Here is an 18,671-nt window from a genome sequence, read left to right as displayed (position 1 = left end):
GCAGTGGCTGCTGCTGCACTGTCTCCTTCCTTCTGCTTAAGGTTGCTATAGATTAATAAAAAACCCTGACATCCTGGCTTGTCAAATGGCACTCGGGCACACAAGCTGAAACCCAGACTCTCCGGGTGAAAACCAGATGGGTGGCAACCCTACACCAGACTGTTTGTCGCCTGCCTTTGCCCAGTCTTGGAATTGTCCCTGTCATACCCCAGCTTCTGCATCTTCTTTGCAATATCCAAATAAACATCCAGGCAGCAGTAGCGGGAGGTTTCATTGTAGCTTTACATGGAACCATACCCAACTTGTAAAGATGGGCTAGCAGGAATAGGGGTATTTCCAAAACATCCCGGGCATTTTAAATGTGAGAATGGGGAGGATGGGCTTCCAGACACTGTGACCGTGGGCAGCAGAGGACAAGGATTCAACTAGAGAAATCACATGTGTGATTACTGCCAGGACTGTTTGTGTCCTCCAGTTTACTGATCAATAAGAATTCAAGTGATGCATAGGCATTCAAGAAGTCAGCCCCCGGATTTCTCCAGTGTGGCTGTGGCATCTTCCTCTCTATCACAGAAGTGCAGCTACTCAGATCAGGATGACCTGTGGTTTCTGCAGGCTGCAAGTCCATATTAAACAGCTGCATTCTGGTTTATTTTTTGCAGTTTGAGTGCATTCCTTAGGCTTCTGACAAGTGACCAGTTCGAGAGCTCAGTAGCAAAAGTTTGGATGCCTTGAAGTAACATGATCAGGCCCTTCTAACTAACTTCCTGTGCCAGCCCAGCCCTGCTCCTCCATTCCCCAGGAGTGGAGAAGTTGAGAGAATGGAGGAACTGGGCAGAGGTGTGATGTAAGGCTGGCAGGGGATACTTGTAACTGGGCCTGAGAAAGTTAGTGTACGTAACGCCGACAGACCCCAGTCATCTGTGAGTGGGATTGAACCTGGGGCCTCTGGAGCTTAGTGCATGAGTCTCTACAGCATGATCTAAAAGCCAACAGGCTATTAGCTAACGTTGTAGAGCAGACTTATTTGAGTCTCTTTCTAAGTGGTCACGGTGCCACTAGATGGGACAGAACACCACACCCTGGAGGTGTGTGGGTTACATGTTGAGCTAGTAAGAGTGTTGAAGGCTCCTTTACCTCTAGGAGCTGCAAGCATGACCCTCTGGGCTTTTTTCCCTTGGCCCCAGTCCCAGAAGGTACTCTTAGGGTATGTCTACACTATGAGATTATTCCGATTTTACAGAAATCGATTTTTGGAAACAGATTGTATAAAGTCGAGTGCACGCGGCCACACTAAGCACATTAATTCGGTGGTGTGCGTCCATGTACCGAGGCTAGCGTCGACTTCCGAAGCATTGCACTGTGGGTAGCTATCCCGTAGCTATCCCATAGTTCTCGCAGTCTCCCCCGCCCGTTGGAATTCTGGGTTGTTGCGGGTGGTTCTGGGTAAATGTCGTCAGTCAATCCTCCCTCTGTGAAAGCAACAGCAGACAATCATTTTGCGCCCTTTTCCCTGGATTGCCCGGGCAGACGCCGTAGCACGGCAACCATGGAGCCTGTTCAGCCTTTTTTCACTGTCACCGTATGTCTACTGGATGCTGCTGACAGACGCAGTACTGCAGTGCTACACAGCATCATCCCCTTGCCTTTGCAAGTTAGCAAAGACGGTTACCAGTCATACTGTACCGTCTGCTGCTGTCATGGGTGCTCCTGGCCAGCCTCGGTGAGGTCGGTCGGGGGCCCCTGGACAAAAATGGGAATGACTCCCCAGGTCATTCTCTTCTTTACATTTTGTCTAATGGAAAGTCAGTCCTGCCTAGAATATCAGGCAAGCCTACTAAAGAACCAGAGAGGCAAATGGCCGCTCCGGGTCAGAGCCCCAGACATCCCACAGAAATGATGAGCTGCATGCCATTCTAGGGGGTGCCCCTGCAACAACCTCACCTGTTACTTCCCTCCCCCACCCCTCCTGGGCTACCGTGGCAGTTATCCCCCCATTTGTGTGATGAAGTAATAAAGAATGCATGAATTTGAAACAACACTGACTTTATTGCCTCTGCAAGCAGAGATCGAAGGAGGGAGGGGAGGGCGGTTGGCTTACAGCGAAGTAGAGTGAACCACCATTCTGCACTTCCTCAGCCTATAGCTGAAAATGGGAATCTGGGATAAGCACTAAGATAGAAGCACAGGCAGGACTGAATCTCCATTTGTGTGTGGGCCTTTGGTTGACACTGGTAAAATACAAAATGTCCCAGGATATGTATGTTGGGGGACAGTTCTAAACGGCAACTTAATTTTTTTATTTGCAGCAAAATGTAGAGGTCTAAGTATCTGATTATGATCCCTGGTAGCAAGGGGTAGGTTGCGGTAGGCGTGACCACGCGGTGCTGCTGACTGGGAGAGCAGCCTGAGGCAGAAGCCTCCAGCTGCCATGATATTCCAGGCAGGACTGAATTTCCATTAGACAAAACTTAAAGAAGAGAATGACCTGGAGTCATTCCCGTTTTTGCCCAGGCGCCCCCGACCGACCTCACCGAGGCCAGCCAGGAGCACCCACAGGATGACGATGACGGATACCAGTCATACTGTACTGTCTGCCGTCCGCAAGGCAAGGGATGCTGCTGTGTAGCGCTGCAGCACCGCATCTGCCAGCAGCATCCAGTAGACATACAGTGACATTGAAAAAAGGTGAGAAACGATTTTTTTCCCTTTGCTTTCATGGGGAGGGGGGCTGACGACATATACCCTGAACCACCCACAACAGTGTTTTTAACCCTTCAGTCATTGGGAGCTCAGCCCAGAATTCAAATGGTTTTCGGAGAGTGCGGGAACTGTGGGATAGCTACAGTCATCAGTCGCCCCTCCCTCCGTGAGCGTCCATTTGATTCTTTGGCTTACTGGTACTCTTGTCTCAGCTCCTTAAGTTTCACGCAGCACTGTGCTGAGTCCCTGTTGTGGCCTCTGTCCATCATGGCCTTGGAGATTTTTTTCAAATGTTTTGGCATTTTGTCTTTTGGAACGGAGTTCTGATCGAACAGATTCATCTCCCCATACAGAGATCAGATTCAGTATCTCCCGTACAGTCCATGCTGGAGCTCTTTTTTTATTCTGGGACTGCATGGTCACCTGTGCTGATCAGCACTCCACGCTGGGCAAACAGGAAATAAAATTCAAAAGTTTGCGGGGCTTTTCCTGTCTCCCTCGCCAGTGCATCCGAGTTCAGATCGCTGTCCAGAGCGGTCACAATGGTGCACTGTGGGATAGCTCCCGGAGGCCAATAGCATCAAATTGCGGCCACACTAACTCTAATTCGAAATGGCAATGTTGATTTCAGCGCTACTCCCCTTGTCGGGGAGGAGTATAGAAATCGATTTTAAGAGCCCTTTATGTTGACAAAAATGGCTGTTGTGTGGATGGGTGCAGGGTTAATTCAATTTAACGCTGCTAAATTCGACATAAACTCATAGTGTAGACCAGGCCTAATACTTGAAGTGGAAGCGTCTAAAGCGTGTAGCCCTCCCTTTTGTAGGAGGGGAGGCAGAGAGGAGGAGGACTGGAGGAAAGGCTCAGAGTGAATACTGACCACTGTCATGTATTTAAGGGTCACAACTTTTTGTAACCCTGACCCATGTTGTGTGACTGGGGTCAGGAAATAAAGGCTGGTCTCTTAACAGCCCTCCTGTGTGTTTGCACCTTTACAGTGTGAGGGTCTGAATCTCCCTGTAGAAGAGGCCAAGTGGTGGCAAATTATCATAGCTGCTATGAAACAGCCTCTTTGGAACTGCCAGTTTCTGTTTAATGGTCAAACAGGACGTGGCTAGTAATTCATACTCCTGCAACCAGGAATCAGGTTCTTCTATGGGGGAAGCGGGGGAGAGAGACAGGTTTAAATATGTTATCTTTATTTTCAAGTAAAACACAAATGATTAAATTACTTCTCGGAAGCCTCCCAGTTGTTTTAAAAACACACTTCACATTCCTTCCAAATGATATTTACAGTTATGCTGTGCAATAATTGGTGTGTGTGTGTGTAATAAAGTTTTGGCGGGCTAGCCATGTTGGATTCATTTTAGAAAGATATCCATATAAATTGTGAATTCTCCTGTTTATTTCCAAATAAAGACTGTGTGTGTGTGAATATATAATACTTAGTTATTTGATTTATTCTTAGGTTAAGAATCATGAGTTATCTGAAGCTGCTTACCTTATAATGCAGTCAGGAATTGCTTTCCAAAACAATGCTATTATTGTCTGGACTGCCTTTGTCACTAGTAAATTTCTTTTGAAGCAAAATGACAGCAATTTTAGAGTCTGTGAAGGGCAAAGAGGTAATGGCCTAGTTAATGATGCTAAATAGAAGTGATTGCCTGAGGAGTGTTGAATTTTTTCCCCTTTTAAGAGAAATAAAGGAAAATGTAATAATAATTGCTTTTAATTTTGCAGGCAGGCAGCGTTAAGCGTGACATGACCTTCACTGCATTTCAACAGGATGACCTAAAAAGTGACATCAGTCAAAAATTACCAGACCAACAATTTTTCCTGTTGGCCATGAGGGAGGAAGATTTAAAAACTGCAGACACCAAAAAACTAAACAGAATTCATGAGCATGAAAAAGAAAACACTCGTTCTGTCTGTCTTCTTGAACAGAAACGCAAGGTTGTTTCTTCAAATATTGATGTGCCTCCAGCAAGGTAAGGACAGACTCTTAAAAGCATGTTTTGTTTTGTCTTTTAGTGGAAGAGGGGAGGAAAGTTTGATTACTAGTACTGTTGGCACAGTGAGGCTAATAGGCATTCTCCAGCAGGTCAAAGTAAAGCATTAAACTGTTCTTCTGAAGTGTCAGCTGGAGAACTAAACATACCAATAACAAAAACCAGAAACAGAAAGCATTTGAACCTTACCAGCATGTGTTTCTTCTGCTCCCTCTCTGTCATGAATGGTTGTACAGGGTATAGTAAGTTTCAATCCACTTAGCTGCACTGCTAATGCTCTGGAAGAGATTTTTTTTAAAAGAGAAACAAATACTGAGTCCCAATAAAGGGAGATGGGGGAGAGAAAAATGGAGATGGAATAGTATTAACAGAGAAATGGAGGTTGTTATTTTACATTGAGACCCAGTGTGGTGTAGTGCACAGCTGAGGCACCCTAGAAGAAACCTGGGGAAGGCTCTGTGCCCCTGACAAGTAAGAGATTGATGACGGAGGCAGTGCCAAGGATCTTCCCACTCCTATCCCATCTGCCTGCATGCTTGCTCTCCAGGAGTGGCTGAAGGTCCCTAAAAGCGGGGGGCGGGGGGCACTGGTGCTCAAATTGTGGCCCTGCCCCCCCCGCCAGCTGCCCCTTCCCCCCTGAGGCCTCCTTCCTGTGCTGCCTCTTCTCCCCAAGATCCTGACCTCCACTCACTCCTCTCTGCCCCTTCCTCCTATGTTGCTTGCCCTTATGGCCTGTAAAAAGTGGGAGGGCCATGGCCCTCTTACCCTCCCCCTCGTTCCAGCACTCCTGTTGCTACCGCACACCGTACCTGCATCCGCAACATGGAGTGGATACTCAAGGGAGCATATGGGGTCTTATTCTCCATTACACCCCTAGGACTGAGTCATAATGAGGCCTATTGAAGAGCGGGAGAGAAAGGAAATGAATGAATTGAAGAAAATAAACATGAAGGGGAAGGTAACAAAGGAAAGAAAAATCTGTGTTCCCAGGAAGTGGGATGGAGTGTGCATAATTCAACTAAAAACATGTCTGAGCCATTGTGGTGTAAACAGTTGCGTGTACTTTTACTTTGTACATGTTGTTACACTTCTGCCCACTGTGGATCTACTGTAAATGCACACAAACGTAGGTAATTTTATTAAACGATTCCACTTTTGGTTAAACTGCTCAAGATGAGTATTTGGGGATAAATAACAATCCTCCAACTTGACAAATGCCCAGGTGAGAAGGCGATGACACTGTTTATTTGTATGTTTTCTTGAGTTTAAGTAACAGCTAGAGGGAATTTCATGCTGTGTGTCTGTAGAAATGGAGGAATACAGATGGTTTGAAATCTTATGGAACTTTGTGAGATCTATATACCGTTTACGGATGAGAGCAAGAGAATGCTGTGACGGGCTGGATCACAGAAACCCCTTTGGGACTGCCTCTTAGCCCGTTTTCCCTGGCAGCTTGGGACTTCAGTATCTTGCCTTGTTTTAGCCGGACGCCACTTGCCTGCTGCAAACATAGATCCAGGTCTGAACCATGTCCCCCACAAGCTGCAGGCTTAACTGAAAACAGCTTAAGAAGTGCTCCTGTCTCCTGCACTCAGATACCCAGCTCCCAGTGGGGTCCAAACCCCAAATAAATCCATTTTTTACCCTGTATAAAGCTTATACAGGGGTAAACGCATAATTTTTTTGCCCTCTATAACACTGATAGAGATGCACAGCTGTTCCTCCCCCCAGTATTAATACTTACTCTGGGTTAATTGATAAGTAAAAAGTGATTTTAGTAAATACAAAAAGTAAGATTTAAGTGGTTCAAATAATAACAGACGGAGCAAAGTAAATTACCAAACAAAAATAAAATAAAACACGCAAGTCTAAGCCTAATACAGTAGGAAATTAAATGCAGGTAAATCTCACTCTGAGTCGTTCCAGTAAGCTTCTTTTACAGACTAGCCTCCTAGTCTGGGTCCAGCAATCACTCACCCCCCTGTAGTTACTGTCCTTTGTTCCAGTTTCTTTCAGGCATCTCCTTAGGGTGGAGAGGCTATCTCTTGAGCCAGCTGAAGACAAAATGGAGGGATTTCCAGGGGCTTATATAGTCTCTGTCTTGTGGGTGGAAACCCCTCTCTTCCCCTGTGTAGAATCACAGCTGCAAGATGGAGTTTTGGAGTCACATGGGCGAGTCACATATCCATGCATGACTCAGTTCTTTACAGGCTGAGCCATTGCCCACATGTTAGACCTAACATTCCCAGGAAAGCTTAGATGTGGATTGGCGTCTCTCAAGGTCCATTGTTAGCCAAGTACTCCCAAATACTTGAATAACCCTTCACACTATGTTGACCAAATCTACCTTAGGTGCTTTCTACAGCAAACACTTTAAATACAAGCATAGAGCCAACGCTCATAACTTCAGATATAAAAATGATACATGCATATGAATAGGATGAATACATGCAGTAGAACATAACCTTTGCAAAGATATGTTACATGGCATATCTAGCTTAAAACATATTCTGTTATGTCATATTTACACTCATAAGCATATTTCTATAAAGCATTATGGGGTGCAAGGTCACAAATGCTTCTAAGAAATTCTGAAAATTAGAATGCTAGAAAACATCTCTCTCTGTCTCTCTCTCTCTCTCTCTCGCGCGCACACACACACACACACACACACACACACACACACACACACACACACACACACACACACACACACACACACACACACACACACACACACACACACACACACACACTTTCTGCGATGATTCAAACTTCTCCAGATTCTCTTGTTTGTATTGGCTAAAAACTACTATAGGTAATGTTGTGGTGAATGTCCTGGGGTCCAGGTTAACCTGAAGTGTTCCTGTATGTTTTTTCTTTTTTAATTTTGACATTGAGGTTTCAGCAAAGGCCTTGTAAAATGTCTGCATAGTAAATTTATTCGTATGTAATACTCAACGGAATGCCTTCCAATATGTCTAGTTGTCCAAGTTTGTTTATTACAAGTTCTGCCTTTGAAGTATATTGTGGTACTGGGAGTGGGAAAAGGATGATTCGATTGAGCTGCAAAGTTCAAGACTAGATCAGAGCTTCCCCGAAGTCTGAAGGTGGCGGTACCAGTGGTTTTGCTCTGGCCCCTAGGGATAGAAGCCAGCTGTGAAAATCCGTGAAGTTCACAAATGTTCAGAGCTGGGATTCTGTTTCAGCTCCATCTCTAATAAACAAGTGAACGTTTAAAATTTGAAAACGTTAGTGCAGGGATCGGCAACCTTTGGTACACGGCCTGCCAGGGTAAGCATGCTGGTGGGCTGGGCCAGTTTGTTTATCTGCCGTGTCCGCAGGTTTGGCCGATTGCGGCTCCCACTGGCCGCGGTTCGCCGTTGCAGGCCAATCGGGGCTGCGGGAAGCGGCATGGGCCAAGGGATGTGCTGGCCGCCGCTTCCCACAGCCCCCATTGGCCTGGAGTGGCGAACCACGGCCAGTGGGAGCCGCGATCGGCCGAACCTATGGACACGGCAGGTAAACAAACCGACCCAGCCCACCAGGGTGCTTGCCCTGGCGAGCCGCATACAAAAGGTTGCCGATCCCTGCCTTTGTTTATTTCAGTGTTTTCATGATATTCATCACTGTATTTTCTGAGTGCCACCCAAAAGTGACTAGACTTATCTCAAAACACCCCTGTGAGTAAGGCAGTATTAGTATCTCCATTTAAGGAAACTGAGGCACAGAGTGTAAGTGCCTTTTGTTCAATCATAGAAATGTAGGGCTGGAAGGGACCTTGAGAGGCAGGACCAAGTAAACCTAGGCCATACCTCACGGAGGGTTATCCAACCTGTTCTTAAACATCTCCAGTGATGGGATTCCACAACTTGCCTGGAATCTTATTTCAGAACTTAACTGCCATTATAATTAGGTTTTCCTAATATCTAATCTAAATCTCCCTTGCTGCAGATTAAGCCCATTACATCATGTCCTATCTTCAGTGGACATGGAGAACAATTGAAAAATGTTCTCTTGTAACAGCCCTTAACATATTTGATGACTGCTATCAGGTCCTCCTTCAGTCTGCTTTTCTCGTGACTAACCATGCCCGTTTTTAACTTTTCATCCTAGGTCACGTTTTCTGAACCTTTTATCATTTGTGTTGCTCTCCTCTGGACTCTCCTACAGTGAGTGCCCAGGATTGGATGGAGTTCTCCAGCTGAGGCCTCACCAGTGCTGAATAGAGCAGGACAACTACCTCCCATGTCTTACATTTGAGATTCCTGTTTATACACCCCAGAATATTAGCCTTTTTAGCAACTGCATCACATTGTTGACTCCTGTTCAATTTGTGATCCACTATAATCTCCAGATCCTTTTCGGTAGTACTACTGCTTAGCCAGTTATTCCCCATTTTGTAGTTGTGCATTTGATTTTTTTCCTGCCAAAGAATAATACTTTGCACTTGTCTTTATAATATTTCATCTTGTTGATTTCAGAACAATTCTCCAATTTATTATCATTTTTAATTCTAATCCTGCCCTCCAAAGTGCTAGCAACCCCCCTCCCAGCTTGGTGTCCTCCACAGATTTTACAAGCATATTATCCACTCCATTATTGAAGTCATTAATGAAAATAGTGAATAGTACTGGACCCCAGGACAGACTCCTCCACAATTCCACTAGATACGTTCCCCCTGTTTGACAGTGAACCATTGATAACTATTCTTTGAATACAGTCTTTAAACCAGTTTTGCATCCTCCTTATAGTAATTTCATCTATATTACATTTCCCTAGTTGCACATGAGAATGTCATGGGGGACTGTCAAAAGCCTTACTAAAATCCAGATAGATCACATCTACAGCTTTCTGTCTATGCACGAGGCCAGTAACCCTGTCAAAGAAGGAAATTAGGTTGGTTTGGCATGATTTGTTCTTGTTGACAAATCAGTGTAAGCTATTTCTAAAAACTCTATTATCCTTAGATAATGCTTACTAGTTTGTTTAATCATTTGTTCAAGTATCTTTCCAGGTACCAAGGTTAGGCTGACTAGTCAATATTTCTCCAGGTTCTCTTTGTTCCTCTTTTTAATGGTTGGTACTATGTTTGCCCTTCCCTAGTTCTCTGCGATCTCATCCATCCTCTGAGTGCTCAAAGATAATCACTATCAGTTCCCAAATTGCTTCAGCTTAAGTACCCTAGGATGAATTTCACCAGCCCCTGCCAACTTGTATACATCTAACTTATCTAAATATTGTTAACTAGGTTTTTTCCTATTTCGGCTTGCATTTCTCCCTCTTGTTGTTAATATTAATTGTGTTAAGTATCTGATCGCTTCAGAAGCAAAATAGGCATCAAAGACCTCATTTGTCTTGATGTCATCATCTGTTATTAGCGTTCCTTCACTACTAAGCAATGGACCTGTACTTCCCTTATGCTACAGGGTTAGATTGACATAAGCTGCCTTGCATCGACCTAGCTGTGGAAGTGTCTTCACTTAAATTTGGCTCCTGCTGACGTAAATGCGTCTCTACACTGATTTAGTAACACCCCCTCCCCAAGCAACATAGAGTAATGGTGGATGTAATTAGGTCGACACAGTGTCAATGTAGACATTGCATTGCTTATATCGATTGTTACTGGCTTTCAAAAGCCATCCCGCAGTGCCCCACACTGACAATACAATTGATACAAGTGCTCCTCATGAGGATGGGCACCTCTGACACAAGGAGCCGAGTGTGCGCGCACACAAACAATTTAATAACTGTGGTGGCTATATGCCAACATAATTTTGTAGTGTAAGCATGGCCTTAGTCTTTCTCTTGCTCTTAAGATACTATAGAACCTCTTCTTATTGTCTTATGTCCCTTGCTAGCTGTAACTCATTTTGTGCCTTAGTCTTGCTTGTCACATAGCAAGTCTGTTAGAGCAAGGCATAGAACCTCGGTCTTCCAAGTGCCAGTAAAGTTTACCCTTCACCACCACAAGAATGTACTTCCTCAGTGAGATGGGGGTTTTCCACGAAGAAGGAAAAGAAAGAATGAATTTAATGTTTACAAGTACCTTAGTAAAACTAATTGCGATTTGAAGAAATACATCTGTTCATTTAGGAACCAGTGAACTCAGAGTGGTTTGGCATGTGTGAGCGAAGGATGCTAGAATTAGCCTTTGTAAGCAATGAAAAGTGTCCTGGTTGCCAAAATGTCCTCTAAAGTAGTTTGATGATGCATTTTATGCTATAAGTAACTAAATTAGATTGTTCTGCTTGCAAGAGAGGATTTTTTTTCTTGTTTATATACATTCCAGTCAAGCTAGTATTCTAGCAGAATTAGTGAATGAAGAGGGAAAACTAACCTAGATTTTAGACCCAGTAAAACAGTGATGGATACCTTGGTGACAATTGCTACAATTTTGAGGCAAATTCTAGTAAAAGTTGTAATTATTTGGGAACTCATTATTTTCTTCACTTTGGGACATATTGTCCCACTCCTCCATAGTGGGCAGGAAACTCTCCAAGGCTCTGCCAGGGGGAATATCCAGTGTCTTTTCCTACAACCCCCTTCAGCAGAGTGATTGTGAGTTCAGACCCAAATTCAGTGTATTGGTTGAAATTGCTGCAAGTGTGGGGGGTTCTGTGAAGTCCCTGTGCCTTTTCACATGGTCTCTGTCAGCTTTCTCCTCTAGGGAATCTTTGCTGCATTTGGGGAAGTAGGGACGGGGTAATTTCTCAGAGCAGCACTCTCTGTCCAGAGGTCCCTTGTCTGAATCTGTTTGGTCTTGTCTTCTCCACCTCAGTAAGTTTTAATCAATCTACTGTATGCAAGTTGTTGCAAACTAAATGGCTTTTTCGTTTGAATGATGCAATAAGAAACTAGGCAAGGATTGCAGTAACTTTGTTTATACAAGGCGTTATCTTGTTTATTTAAGATCTGCTTACAGTTTAGGAAAAAAACACACAAACTTCTGCAACTGTGTATGAGGACTGAAGATAAGGACACAGAACACTACAGAAGTACAGTTTGTTTATTTTTTGTTTTAATAATTTAGTGGAGATTATTTAATGCCATATAACTGAGGAACTGTGTGTTTTGTTTCTGGTGCCAAAGTCAACAATTAAAATGAAACTTTATAATAGCTCTCCAAACAAAGGGGGGTGTACAAGGAATAAGAGCTTCAGAGACACACTGATAGTAGTACAGAATCTTTAACACAGCATGCAAATATCTTAAAAGTAGCTCTTTTAACATAGGCTTCTTCAGAATTCGCAGTGTACTTAAGTGAGCTAATATCCCTTCCTTTTCAAAAAACAAAATCAAACCCAACCGCATATTTTTCCCATAACATATCTGTTATAAAGGTGTAAGTAAGAGACAGAATTTTTCAGTGAATAAGAATGAAGGTCTTAGTGAGATGTAGAAGTGTAATGACAAAGAATCATTCTGAAAATGCAATAATTTATAAATGTCACTTGACAGATGAGTGCCTCCTTAGGGCTTGCAACTTGATTATTTTGTTTGGATTATGAAACTTTAGAAATGTAGAAAAGTTTAAATCCAGACCAACAGCTGTTTGGAAGCATAGTTCTGAGGTATGCTTTAGTTCCACTAGATGGCAATACAGAGCACTTTGCTTTTGTGAAAATGTAACTGGGGCTGGCCAGAATACAAGAATTCCATTTTGTAAAAAAAATAGAGATTTTGAAATTTGTTTTTGTTATAGTGTGGAACAAAAACGGAGACCTTTCTCTTATTTTTTTCATGAAAATTTTTGAGGCAGACAGATTCCAGAATAGCCTGTAGTCTTGTGGGTAGGGCACTCACCAGGGATATAGGAGACCCAGGTTCAAGTCCCTGCTTAAAATCAGGCAGGACTTGAATGTGGGTCTCCACATCCCAGGTGAGTTGCCTTAGCCACAATTCTTGACCAGCTAGCAATGTAACTCTGAGTTTAAAGGAATAGTAGAAAGATTAAAATATATTTGTGTTTTTGAAGATCCCTTAGATTATTACATGTGAAATAATTTAAAAATCTTGCTTATATTTCAGCATTAATGGTGATTGTTTACTTTTTGCATTTGACTCCGGATGGACAATTTCTGGCTCTCAATGCATTATCATGGTGTTGCAGTGTTTGGATTGCAAATGGGATTAAAATAAGAGAAAATCATAGAAGCTTTACTGTTGATCTGAGGCCTGGTCTACGCTACAGGAAAAAGTTGATCTAAGCTACATAATTTGAGTTACGTGAATAGCGTAACTCAAGTCAACATAGCTTAGATCAGGGGTCGGCAACCTACGGCACACGTGCCAAAGGTGGCACGCAAGCCGATTTTTAATGGCACGCCGAGGTCCCGGCCGCCGGCCTCACTCAGCCCGCCGCCAGCCTGGGTGAACAGAACCGCAGGCTGGCAGTGGGCTGAGCAGCCCGGCGGCTGAGAGCCCGGCTGGCAAGGGGCCAGCAGCCGGAACTGAAACCCAGCCGGAACCCAGAGCTGGCCGATGCTGGGGCGCAGTGCGTGGCGCACTCCCAGTGGAGGGGCTGCTATCTGCTGGAACTCTCCCGCAGGCTGGCGCTGGCGGCCTAAGCAGCAGGCAGTCAGGCAAGTGAAAGGGGCCAGCAGGAGGCGCGGTGGAGGTGTCCGCGTCCCAGCCTGTCCTGCTGCCCCTCTCTCGCCAGTGGACTGAGTGGGGCCAGTGGCAGGCTGAGAGGCTCAGCCTGCTGCTGGTCTGGGGTTCTGGCCGCCAGCCCCCCTGGCAGCCGGTGTCCAGACTTCCAGTCCTGCTTAGCCCACTGCTGGCCTGGGGTACAGGCAGCCAGCCCAGGGCTCTGCTCCTGGCCTCAGCCACACCCTGCTGTGGCGCACATTGGAAAACTCATCAAGGAAAAGGATCACACTAAACTGATAAGTTCGGCATTTTAATTTTATTTTAAATGAAGCTTCTTAAATATTTTAAAAATCTTATTTACTTTAAATACAACAATAGTTTATTTATTTAATAAAGACTTATAGAGAGAGATCTTCTAAAAACATTAAAATGTATTGCCGGCACGCGAAACCTTAAATTAGAGTGAATAAATGAAGACTCGGTACTGCACTTCTGAAAGTTTGCCGACCCCTGGCTTAGATCTTCTTAGCATGGGGGTCCATACTACGTGATGTCGACTGGAGACGCTCTCCCATAGACTCCCCTTACTCGTCTCAATCCGGTGGAGTACAGGAGTCAATGGGAGAGCAATCTGCGGTCAATTTAGTGGGTCTTGCAGAAAGCAAATGTGGGGCTTATATCAACATGAGAATTTCCTTTTTAAGATTATTACATTTATTCTTTAACTTATGTTGCCATGTTAACATACAATTATTTGAGCTGGATACTTCTTTCTGTTTTAAATGTTTGTATAAATTAGACATAAGTGATATGGAGGCCTTTTTCTGTGCAATTTGGGGGGAGGGGAAATGCAGTATTAACATCTTTCTAGTCCAACAACAGGATTAGAAAGAATTTGAGGGAACTGTCAATCAGCTGCCAGCTGAATATCTCTTCCTGAAGTGTAGCTTTTTCTTCCATGTAAGTGCCTTTGTGTTTACTTCAGTTTTAGTCAGTCTGCATACTTCTGCTTTTGTATATGTGTTTATTACATAATTGTTTTGGAGAGTTTGCCATGTGTACAAGTTTTTCCAGTTGGACCAGGAAGAAATTAGGGGTTCATTCATGTAGGGTAACCTTTTCTTTAGCATTATCTTTAATCAGCCTACTACTGTAACTTGTTTCCACAATATCTCTTTTTATTAAACCTTCATGTGGCTCAACAGGTTGCAGCTTACACCAGTGTATAAGGGAGTCTGAGTATTACTATAACATTTTTGGAATCTCACATTATTCTGAATTTATCCCCCTGGTTTTGTTCCAGTGTTTTACACTTTACTCCTGGGGAAATTCTGTGCCAAAAATATTAAAAATTCTGTGCGCAAAATTCTGCATATTTTATTTGTCAAAATAACACAATTAGGCCAGTTTCAATTTTTTTTATTTAAAAATACCTGTCAACAAGTAACAGTATAGACAAAATAAAAGATTCAGGAAATGTATTTTTACTAATAGATTCCTTAGTAGGCATATTAATATAGAACTTTGAGTAATAATTCATTAAAACTACAATACAGAAACATATTTCCCGCACCCCTCAGAATCAGCCCAAAGGCTTGGGGGAATCAGGGGTAATGAAGGAGCTGAGAGAGAGAGGGAAGTAATTGCTGGGAAGGAGCCTGGGATTGAACCTGGAGGGCTGTTGGGGGTGGGTGGGAGAAGTATAGAATGTTTTTTCTTGGGTGGGGAGGATTGTTAGTGAGTTGGGGAGCCTCCCCCATGCAGACCCTGGCTGTCCCTTAGCCTCTCCCAGTCAGTCAGGCACATCTGCCCCTTTTCCCATATGCCCCTGCACGCCTACTCTCATTCAGCCCTGGGTTCAGTCTGTCCTTCCCATAGGCCTTCTGAACCCGTTTGTGACCCCCCCCCAGCAGACCCGTGTGCCCCGAGCTGTCGGTCCGCTTCCCCCCACCCCGATGTCCCATGCCTCTTCATCTGGCCCCACAAGCAGGGTGCTGTGAGGAGTGCAGCCTCTGCTCTTTCCCTATTGGATGCTGACTGCTATAGCCAGTGAGCAGTGAGCTGGCTGCTTCTGTTTTGGTGCCAGAGCAGCCCCTGGTGGGCAAAAGAAGTAACTGCAGCACCTCTCCAGCAGAATGTATTTTCTGCAGCAAAAAAAATCTGCAGGGCACACGAATTCTGCGCTTACACAGTGGCACAGAATTCCCCCAGGAGTAACATTTGTATGCTGGCTGTCCTATTCTGACCCTCACAAAAATGACTTATAATGAAATTATCCATGAGAAAAATGTAAAAATGTCAAAATAAAATAAATATGATCAAGTTAAACATCATAATGATGAAGTCTCCTATGTGTTGGACATACAGTTTGAGATATTTCTATGTATGAGGCTTCAGAAGCAGACTTAGAAGATGGTATTGTATTTATGTAATAGGTTTACCATTTTTCCAAAAATCTTGCTATTGATCAGTGAAGATGGTTTACTATGGCCCATATCCACTTGTCTCCATCTGTAAAAGTGGTTAGCACCTTATCCTACCAGAAGTCAAGAGAAGAGGCTGAATTGTTTTCACTGTTTGATTATACGAAGTTGCCAGCAGGACTGTGATCTCATTACCAAGCATATTCCAATGAATTCTTCTAATATGCTCAGAGGAGAAATGTCTCTTAATCGGCAAAGAACATTAGGCAGTGGCTCAGTTGCATTCAATAGTCATTGCTGCTTTATCTATTAGCCATCAGAGTGAATCCATGTCTTGTTCTCAAACTTTAATTCCTCCAAAAAAAATGTGTGATTTCATAATACTGCTAAACAGCTGGCAATAGTCAATAAAAGTAGCTTCCTTGCGGTTTGCATTAACTGTTGTACAAAAAAATCACTGTTGAAGTGCCAAACATCTGTGCTTCTCGTGCAAGAAAAAAACCAATGGGTATGGGTTTTAACTTTTTGCCTCTATTAAACAGGCAAGAAAACATTACCATGTATATGGGTATGTTTAGTATGTTCATGTCTGTAGTGAATTTTGGTAAAACATTTTCAAATGGAAAAAAAAACCAATTACATCCTAGATTAGACAGTCTTAAATGTTATATCAGGTGGTCAGCAAAGATAAGATTATTATTCAGACAGAAGATGTTACTCTCTACATGGTACCAAAATTGCAAACGATCATTTCTTTTTAACCAACTTTTAGAAGTTAATGAGTTTTATCATGTAATAGCAACTCTGGTGTATTCTGTGCAAGAGTCACTTTATTACAAACTGGAGGTGGGAAAGTTGACAATTTTGCATATTTATCGTAATGTTGTATCTGAGATTTTTACATAGGTTTTATTTATAACTGTAAGACCAAACACTGCACTAATAAATGACCTCACGACCTTATTACCTTCACTGAGAATAGAGTCAAATTTGACCAGTGGTCTATATTTGATGAAGGATCTATATCAGGGATCGGCAACCTTTCAGAAGTGGTGTGCCGAATCTTCATTTATTCACTCTAATTCAAGGTTTCGCATGCCAGTGATACATTAACATTTTTAGAAGGTCTCTTTCTATAAGTCTATAATATATAACTAAACTATTGTTGTATGTAAAATAAATAAGGCTTTTAAAATGTTTAAGAAGCTTCATTTAAAATTAAATTAAAATGCAGAGCCCCCCGGACCGGTGGCCAGGACCTGGGCAGTGTGAGTGCCCCTGAAAATCAGCTTCCGTGCCGCCTTCGGCACCTGTGCCATAGGTTGCCTACCCCTAATCTATATAGATGAAAGGTCACTTTTCAAGGATTTTCTAATTACAGTTGTTACAAGATGTTTTACATGCATTAAACATCCATTAAGGATTATTAGGTATTCAAATGCTGTAGTAATGAGGGACATACAAATCAGGCATTTAAAATAATCTGGACATCCATATATCAAAGTGATTTAAGATACATAGGTAGGTAGAATATTTATTATTTTAATGTCTTTCTCTTTTATAGTAGCATTCTATAAAAGGATGTATTTATTTAAGGCAGGTACCACATCTTCCTCTGTTTTGAAAGTGGCTAGCACATTGTAGGCACTAATGCAACCTGAATAACAAATCATCCTCGTCATAATAATCCACTTGATAGTAGCAAATATTTTTTACAGTAACATACAAGGCAGGAGTATTGTGTTAGATAAATTAGATTTGTTTAAAGTTATGCACACTTTCTGCTGAGCTGCTAGCATTTTCTCTGATATTATTATACTCTTGTATATATTTATAACAGCACTTGGGAGGTTAAGGTATTGTGCAAATGGAGTTAGTAAAAAGCTTTTTTTTATTTTTCAGTATGAAACGCTTATTCGTTTTCTGTACGGACGAGTATTTCTTATAAGCTTGCAATGGTTCTTCTGTTTTGTTCAAGATCCTTTTAATGCACTTTACCTGCTAATTTACTATATTTTTTTAGAATATAATGGGCAATGTCTCTGGTTTTAAACATATTAGCTGAGCTCATTGCTTAAGCACTTTGCAGAGACTTTTATTTCGAGTTCAGTGAATTCTCTCAAAGGCATGTCAGTTATTAGTCCAGTCAGTGGCAAATATATACCAAGTAATTTTAATCAAACTCTAATTTCCAGTGCTTAGAGAAGTATGTATGTTCCATTCATTTGAACGGACAGTCTGTAGGAAACTACTGTTGCAGCATGATCTTGTCTAAGTACTATTACTGGGGAAGAACTACCTGTTTAATTTCAAGATGGCTGACATACAAGTAATAACAAATATTGAATAATAGGATGATGGTTAGCAAGCAGCAGACAAGGCACAGGTGGTGGTGGTGGTGGTATCTGATCAGTTCAGGTTTCAAAACCTCTTGGTGTATATGGAGAAAAAGAGACAGGCCATAATTTTACAGATTTAACAGCTTTCTGTAATGATCTCCATGTCGTTCATACATCTGACGACACACATAGTGCAAGCACAACATCAGAGCGTGTATATTCAAGTGTGTCTGAAATATCTGCTGGAGTGTGCACCTGGTTCACTTACGGGCATATGTGTATATTGACCTTTAGCCTCTCTTTTAGGTAGGTGTTTATTAAAACCAGGCCCAAAGAGCATAAGATGGGCTAGCACCACCTCCCCAGTGTTTTTTTCTGTAAGAAGTCAGACCTCTAATCAAACCCCATTGATTGAAAATGTTACATAAAACTTTTAAAATTAACCTTTTTTCCCCTAGAAGACATATTTTTTTTCTTTTGAAATTCTTTCTTTATCCCTGATTTTTTTTTTGCATTGGGATCTCAACCCAGAATTCCAATGGGCAGAGGAGACTGCAGGAACTATGGGATAGCTACGGGATAGCTACCCACAGTGCAACGCTCCG

General features: G+C 42.7%; 1 protein-coding gene across 6 annotated transcripts in view; it reads left to right on the top strand.

The window, feature by feature from the left end:
• Positions 1 to 18,671, top strand: part of ZNF704 (zinc finger protein 704) — a 220,771-nt gene that overhangs the window by 97,594 nt on the left and 104,506 nt on the right. For all 6 annotated transcript variants that reach the window (XR_005594086.1, XM_039524628.1, XM_039524629.1 and 3 more), the window contains exon 2: positions 4,444 to 4,691. Coding sequence is in view for 5 of the 6 variants with exons in the window: in XM_039524631.1 (XP_039380565.1) it covers positions 4,444 to 4,691 (248 nt within the window). In the remaining variant the exon portion in view is untranslated. The remainder of the gene's footprint in view (positions 1 to 4,443; positions 4,692 to 18,671) is intronic.

This window comes from Mauremys reevesii, linkage group 2 (genome assembly GCF_016161935.1).
Source record: "Mauremys reevesii isolate NIE-2019 linkage group 2, ASM1616193v1, whole genome shotgun sequence".
Taxonomy (NCBI): domain Eukaryota; kingdom Metazoa; phylum Chordata; order Testudines; family Geoemydidae; genus Mauremys; species Mauremys reevesii.
The sequence above is the reverse complement of the archived record's forward strand: the minus strand, read 5'-3'. Positions and strand labels throughout refer to the sequence as shown.